The sequence below is a fragment of the Globicephala melas genome, chromosome 9 (genome assembly GCF_963455315.2).
Source record: "Globicephala melas chromosome 9, mGloMel1.2, whole genome shotgun sequence".
Classification (NCBI taxonomy): Eukaryota; Metazoa; Chordata; class Mammalia; order Artiodactyla; family Delphinidae; genus Globicephala; species Globicephala melas.
This window is the reverse complement of record NC_083322.1, coordinates 87079882-87088316: the sequence shown is the minus strand read 5'-3', so window position 1 is coordinate 87088316 and position 8435 is coordinate 87079882. Positions and strand designations below refer to the sequence as shown.

Here is an 8435-nt window from a genome sequence, read left to right as displayed (position 1 = left end):
TCTCTATTCCTTTTTTTTTTTTTGGTACATGGGCCTCTCACTGTTGTGGCCTCTCCCGTTGCAGAGCACAGGCTCCGGATGCACAGGCTCAGCAGCCATGGCTCATGGGCCCAGCCCCTCCGCGGCACGTGGGATCCTCCTGGACCAGGGCACGAACCCGTGTCCCCTGCATCAGCAGGCAGACTCTCAACCACTGTGCCACCAGGGAAGCCCTCTATTCCTTTTTGAATCTCAAACCTTACTTCTTTTTTTAAAAATTAATTAATTAATTAATTTTATTTATTTATTTTTGGCTGCATTGGGTCTTTGTTGCTGTACGCAGGCTTTCTCTAGTTGTGGCGAGCAGGGGCTACTCTTCATTGCAGTGCGCAGGCTTCTCATTGCAGTGGCTTCTCTTGTTGTGGAGCACAGGCTATAGGCATGCAGCCTTCAGTAGTTGTGGCTCACGGGCTCAGTCGTTGTGGCTCGCAGGCTCTAGAGCGCAGGCTCAACAGTTGTAGCGCACAGGCTTAGTTGCTCTGCAGAATATGTGATCTTCCCATACCAGGGCTTGAACCCATGTCCCCTGCATTGGCAGGCAGATTCTTAACCACTGCGCCACCAGGGAAGTCCCTCAAACCATACTTCTTGACTCATTTTCAGAAATTTTATCTGTGTTGGTCTATTGCTAGTAAATCCCCTTAGGTTTCATTTATCTGAAAATGATTGTATTCCATCTTTGGTCTTAAAAAAGAGTTTTGCTATATAATATTGTACATGAACTATAATTTTTCAAAAAAACTGTTAATGAGAAAAATGAGTTTTGCTGAAACACAGTTTCAGACTGACAATTATTTTACTTCAGCACTTCGAATATATTATGCTAATGTCTCTGGTATTTATTTTCAGTCTAGAAATTGTTCTTTTGTAGGTGGTATACATTTCTCTTTGGTTACTTTTATGGTAGTTCCTCTAACTTTGGACTACACTTTTACTGTCATGCTTGAATTTACTTTTCATTTATCTTGCTTGATATCTATCATACCTCCTATATGTGTGGATTCATATCTTTCATCATTTATGGAAAATTTTCAAACAATTTCTATTCAAATATTGTCTTTCCATTATTTTATTTCTCCTAGTGGAACTCTGATTAGACACATATATCTTCCCTGATGCTTAGCCTCTTTTTATTTTCCAACCCCTTGGCTTTCTGTATTTCATTCTGGGAAACTTCTTTAGATTTGTCTTCTAGTTCACAACTTTCCTCTTCAATTACACCTAATTTATATTTAATTTACAAATCGTATTTTAAATTTCAGGGATCATATTTTTCAATTCTAAGCATTTTGCTTCAAATCTATCTGGTTGTATCTAATGGATTCTTTACATTTTTTTATTTTTTAGAAATCACCTTTATTTCTTTTACATATAAAACGTGATTATATATATTCTCTATATAGTAATTCCAATATCTAAAATCTCTGGGGCAATAAATCTGTTAATTATTTCTGATGATTCTGTCTCATGGTTTATTTGTGTGTTTAGTAATTTTAATATTGTGAGCACTTACTTTGTTGAACATAATTGGTGAGATCTGTGTGCCTGAGATCTGCCAGCTACCAGTGCTCTAGCAAGTTCTTTGATTTCTTGGTTTGGAGTTTCTTTGATCATAAGGAGAGTGTAAGATTGAATTCCAGACTAGACGGGGCCAGTTTCATGGGTTAAAAATTTCAGAGGGTGACTATTCCTCTTTTTCTTTTTCACCCTATCTAGAATCAGTGTGGAGACAGACTTCTTGATAAGCTTCTTTGGTTTGCTAGCATGAATATTCTTCCTAGGCCACCCTTGTCTAAGGTTATGGCCATCTTCAAATGTCCTGGTCTAGGGTGAGATTCTCAAATTTAGCCCATCTACTTGCAGTGGCCCAAGGCTTAGCCTCCTCCCATTCCCTACTCTGATATATGGATTTGCTTACAGTGCATGCTACTTTTTACTCTTTTTCTTTTTTATGACTTTGGGATTTCTCTTACTTCCTTGCAAGCCAAGCTGTCTATTAAAAATAAGCTCATTGTAACAAAAATAAACAAATGGGACGTAATTAAAGTTAAAAGTTTTTGCACAACAAAGGAAACCATAAACAAAACAGAAAGACAACCTATGGAATGGGAGAAAATACTTGCAAATGAAGCGACCCAAAGGGATTAATCTCCCAAACATACAAATAGCTCATGCAGCTCAATATCAAAACAACAAACAACCCGATCAAAAAATGGGTGGAAGGACTAAATAGACATTTCTCCAAAGAAGACATACAGGTGGCCAACAGGCACATGAAAAGATGCTCAACATTGCTAATTATTAGTGAAATACAAATCAAAACTACAATGAGGTATCACCTCACACCGGTCAGAATGGCCATCATCAATAAGTCTACAAGCAATAAATGCTGGAGAGGGTGTGGAGAAAAGGGAACCCTCTTGCACTGTTGGTGGGAATGTAAACTGGTACAGCCACTATGGAGAAGAGTATGGAGGTTCCTTAAAAAACTAAAAATAGGGGCTTCCCTTGTGGCGCACTGGTTGAGAGTCTGTCTGCTGATGCAGGGGACACGGGTTTGTGCCCCGGTCCGGGAAGATCCCACATGCCGTGGAGTGGCTGCTACCGTGAGCCATGGCCGCTGAGCCTGCACGTCCGGAGCCTGTGCTCCGCAATGGGAGAGGCCACAACAGTGAGAGGCCCACATACCGCAAAAAAAAAAAAAGAAAACTAAAAACAGAGCTACCACTTGATCCAGCAATTGCACTGCTGGGCATATATCTGGAGAAGACAATAATTCAAAAAGATACATACACCCCAATGTTCACTGCAGCACTATTTACAATAGCCAAGACATGGAAGCAACCTAAATGTCCACTGACAGATGAATAGATAAAGAAGATGTGGTACATATATACAATGGAATATTACTCAGCCATAAAAAAGAATGAAATAATGCCATTTGTGGCAACATGGTTAGACTTAGAGATTACTGTACTAAGTGAAGTAAATCAGACAGAGAAAGGCAAATGTCATATGATATCACTTACACGTGGAATCTAAAAGAAAATGATACAAATGATCTTGTTTACAAAACAGAAACAGACTCACAGACTTAGAAAACAAACTTATGGTTACCAAAGGGGAAGGTGGGGGGAGGGATAAACTAGGAGGTTGGGATTAACATACATACCCTACTATATATAAAATAATCAACAAGCACCTACTATATAGCACAGGGAACTCTACTCAATACTCTGCAATAACCTATACGGGAAAAGAATCTGAAAAGGAATAGATATGTGAATACGTGTAACTAAATCACTTTGCTGTATACCCGAAACACAACATTGTAAATCAACTATACTCCAATACAAAATTAAAAAAAAATAAAATAAGCTCATTGTAATTTATCCAAGACCTGGTAGAACAGTGTGAGGAAGGCTTTTTAGAGTACCTAGGTCATACTGCTAGAAGCAGAAGCCAAGAGTAATCTTTTAAAACTGTAAGATGGTTTCCATCTCTCTCCTATTAAGACCCTCAAATGGCTTTCTCTAACACTTAAAAAACGTACCATCCATTCTGGCCTACCAAACCGGAAGCTGGTTCCTGGCACAGCTCACATCCCCTCCCTGCCACCTTGCTGTTCCTCATGAGTAGTGACCTTATTCCTGCCTTAGAGCCATTAAACTAGTGGCTCCCCCTGGCTGGCTTGTTCTCATCATTCAGGTCTCACTTTAAATGCCACCTTTTCAGAGCAGTCTTCCTTGATTCACCTCCCAACTTCTGCATCTCATCACCATGTTTTAATTCCCTCTAGGGTACCTATTATCATTAACTGACATTTTCCCGTTTATTATCTCTTTTCCTACTAGAACATGAGACCTACAAGAGCAGGGACCTTGTTTGTCTGGTTTACCACTATCCTCCCAGGGTTCAGAACAGTTCCTGGCACACAGCAGCGACTCAGTGCCTATCTGGTGAATGACTAGAGCTGAGTATTGGCAACGTCATCTCTTTAGACAAGACCTAGGCTCTCCAGTGCTCCACAGTGCCCACTACTTCCTATTATCTCCCCACCCCAGCTTGCTTTGCTCTGGTAATTTACTTATCTCCATGACTCCGGAAGGTATTGAGTTTTCAATCCTTACCCATAAATGTTACCCTAATTATCTTCGACATTTTGAGAGCAGAGGCTGTGTTTCACGTTTCTTTTCTTCTTCAACGTCTTGCCTATAGTAGGAGGGAAGGAATTAAAATTCTTTGAATATCTCCTACAAGTCAAGCACCAGCACAACACTATACCTTAATTTATAGCCTCACAACAACACTATGGGGCCCAGGCATTACTATTTGTGTTCATTTAATAGGTGAGGTTAGAGTTGTTTAGGGTCACACAGTAAATGAAGGATCCGGCATTGGGACCTACCCAGACAACACATACTCAATATGAACTACTGTGAAAGGGCTGCTCACGTCTGAGGAACAGGTGGCTGTTTTCAATATGCAAAAGTCGAGATGGAGCAATTAATTGGATGTTTCAGACTATTTCATGTCAGGTTTTACTTAACAGTCTGGCTATTCATTTATCACTTTCATTCCACTGAGTCTATAAAGCTTTAGCTTGAGGTGTATCTATACTCGGCGAGAAGAGGCTTTGAAGATGTTAATCGTGTTTTCCACGTGATGAGGGTCCTGCACATCCAATAAGTGTCTGCTGTTGACAAATATTATGGAATCTGACAGGAAGGAGATTTTTCCGAAGACAGTTATTTCAGTCAAATCATCACCTGTCACTGGATCACTGGACAAAGACAGATGCCGAGTGTACCAAATGTGTGCCACACCACTAAACAATCTTTTAAATAACAAAATCTTATTTTTATTTTTTACAGAAATTCAGATATTCCAACAAATTTCTTTATATCCTGGACCTTAAAAAAATTACACACAACTTTTGGACGCAATACAACAGAACAGAATGAGAAAGGGAGTCACTTTTTTTAAAAAAGATAAAAACATACTTCGTATACTTAACATTTAGTGATTTACATGTATTACCTATGTACAAATGGTACATTGTCAATGACCCATCTTCAGAGCACTATGGTATGCTAAATTACACTTAGGTTGTATGGAAAAAATTTCTTAAAAACATTTGCATGTGGGTAGGAAGCACTTTTTCATTTTCATAAACACCACTATTAGTGTTGTAGGACTCCCAGTGGAATCTGTAATTTACATTGATTAGAGAAAGCCAATACCTTCTATTTTCATTATAGATAAAATAGAGAGGTACCTCCCTTTAAATCAAAAATGAATTCTTGAAAAGTTGTGTGTAATTGAATTTAGTAAGCAGGGTGTTTTGAATGCAGTGGGAGAGTTAATATTTAAAGCAACAAATAACTCCCAGCACAGCTAATACTTTAGAGATAATAAGTATTCCCCTAATTTGGTTCTTTAGAAAATCCGTATCTTTGTGAATTGAGTTTCACATATTTGACTGTATCTGTAATATACTTTTTAGCCATTTGAAACATAATCTCATTTATGGTAAAAAGATGTAGTACCAGAAACATTTGGCAAAACTAGGAGTGTGGTCCTAATAGAGACAGGGTAAGAGAAAACAACCATGATCTGTATCTTGCTTGATTCTTCTTGTATTATCCTCTGTCTGCTCCTCCAGTGATATATGCTAATTGGATCTTAATTTCGAGTCTAAAAATGAAGGCATTCTACATGTTCATGTTTTCTGCTCAGGTATAGCACGTGGTTTGGCTTACGCTGACTACCCCACACATACATTTTAGCTTGTTTTCATTCTCAAGCAATTGGCTACTTCAATATTAAATATTTTTCTGTTGTTGCGTATTGGCAGGATATGTGGTGAGGGTGGTGGTGGGGAAGCCTGGGAGCAAAAGATTGCTGAAGACAACTGATCATTTGTCACTACTTCTAAATGCCAACCAACTAAAAAAAAACTGAGTTTTCTTGAAACCAATATTAGTAAACAAAAAGGCAACTTACTCCTATCAAGTTTCCTATCAAGTTTCTTCTGTATAAGTTTATATTCATTTATTTCTAAGGCTATTAAATTATTATTTATTTTTTTAGTACCACTCACTATCATTTAGAAATGGGTTTAATGGAATGGTGATTTTTAAAAATAAAAATGAGTGCCTGTCAGGGAAAGAACGGATATGGATTTCTGATGTTATGTATGGCAAAGAAATAGAAAAAAAAGAAGGTATTTTAGATGTTATTTATAAAGTATATTAAATTCCTATGCATATATTAGGGAGAAATAGAAAAAGTGTTTATTTGATAGCAGCCTATACATTATATGTGAGCATCCAAGGTGAAAATGAGCTTTCTATATTTTTCAGAGTTCCTTGATGCTGTTTCCTGAAAGATAGGGAAATCTATGTTGCTCGGGAAACTATGATGTAAAGATGTACTTCCTGTAATATACAGCTTGATGGAGTAATAGTATATGTCAGAAACACTTTCTCAGTAATAACACGTACAGACAGATTAAACTGAACACAGAACTGGTAAAAAGTTTGAAGCGTTACATCTCTTAACCGAGTGGTTTTAACTAATTACACAGTGACATAAATGAACGGCAGACATGGGAACCAAAGGTCATGGCTCCTATGAAAACATTCACAGGCATTTTCCAAGATGCTTCCTCCATAACTGATGCTTGATCAGCTTCTTGGCTATTGAAATAGGAATAATTTAGGATGGACTGCCTTTTTTAAAATAATCTTTAAAGATTAAAGCTTTCTGTTTTCTGTTTGATTAAAAAAGGACAGTTTACAAACTTCGGTACATATATATTTTACATGTTAATTCTAGCACATTTATATTCCTTTTCCTTAAAATATTTCCTGAATGTGATTTCTCATGAATATTATCTGCTCTTATTCAATGATAGTTTCCAATGAGCTGGTGTTTAATCCGTGATCACATCTCCTTCCAGAAAATCACTCCCATCTCTGCCGATCTAGATTTAGAAGGTGCTTTGACAGTGGACGCTTCACTCTCGCCCATATCCATCTTGGTACTCTGATCTCTCCCAAGCGTCTTCCTTCTCGATGTTGATGTACAAAAGCTGTTATTCAATTTGTTTAGCTGTTATTTGATTTGTTTTGTGCTCATTCTAGAGAATATTGGCTTAGCAGAACTGCAGAAGGGGGTACGGGGTGGGGAAGAGAAAGACAAAAGAGAGAAAGAAGAAATGCATCATTTTCTGTCCTCAAGATTTTTGTGCATATTTGTCACGGAAAAACCACACCAACAAATGGTTCAAATGCACTTTAGATTTGTTATCAGAAAAGACTTGAAAAGTTTGAGGTTTCTGGTCCATTAAACAAACAGCACAGTCTTCCTGGTGAGGGGATCCCCTGATAACCCAGACATGCATATTCCCTATGTGTGGGTGAAGATTACAGGCTGCTTTGAAAGAGCAAGGAAGAATGCAAAACGATCCCAGGCATCACTGATTTTTCTGCCTGGCATAGAAAATGTCTCCTTGAGTATTTTCCTTTTCCTTCCAAGTTCTACTTTCTTATCCAGTCAACATTATAACAGCTACAAAAGGAATGATTTTAAAGATGAATCATCCATGATCCAATCACCTTGAGACACGAACGGTTTTCTTCCCATGTCTCTTTCTATTTCTTATCTAAAATGTGTACTTATTTGGTACAGTAGGAATCACAGTATAGATGACATTTTTAACATTATATTAAAAACATATTTCCTGCGTTCCCACTCTGCATCATCAGCATCGGTTTCTCATGACTGCATAATATTCCATTCCATTCTCATTCCTCTCCAGTCCACGCTCAATATTACATTCTCAATGATTTCACAAATGTCAGATATGTAGGTACGTTTCTGTTTCTTTTTTTATTATTATCAATAATGAATATCTTGGCATATAAAACTATTTGTTCTCTTAAATTCTTTCTTTAGGACAAATGCTCAGGGGATGGCTGCTTTTTCTTTTCTCCAACATATTAGGGACTGTGCCTATATTGATAGAGACCACAAACAGTATGATCGACTCCATTCTTTGTATGATTTTCATAGACTTTGGCACTGTTGACCAGGGCTTAAGGGCACGTTATATATTGTGAAGATGGGTCGGTGCACCTAGTTGGCCAGATTGGGGCTGAAAGAAAAAAAGCCTGTTGGGTTTTACATCACAGAGCACTTAGAAACACATATTATAATGAAACAATTGGCCCATTATTCAGTTTTAGTCCTCGTTTCACATCTCAAGATAAGATTATGCTTTTTGAATAAGTGCTAGGGAAACCTCTGAAAGATTCTGTCGTTGTTTCTAGAATTTAGCCCCTTGTTGTTTCCCAACATGCTTTAAAAAATTTTAATGCACTTCATGATTT

At 37.7% G+C, this 8435-nt stretch overlaps 1 protein-coding gene across 3 annotated transcripts in view; it reads right to left on the bottom strand.

The window, feature by feature from the left end:
- Nucleotides 1-4877: 4877 nt before the first annotated feature.
- Nucleotides 4878-8435, bottom strand: part of LHFPL3 (LHFPL tetraspan subfamily member 3) — a 533932-nt gene continuing 530374 nt past the window's right edge. For all 3 annotated transcript variants that reach the window (XM_060304791.1, XM_060304792.1, XM_060304790.1), the window contains one exon: nt 4878-7207. Coding sequence is in view for 1 of the 3 variants with exons in the window: in XM_060304790.1 (XP_060160773.1) it covers nt 7179-7207 (29 nt within the window). In the remaining 2 variants the exon portion in view is untranslated. The remainder of the gene's footprint in view (nt 7208-8435) is intronic.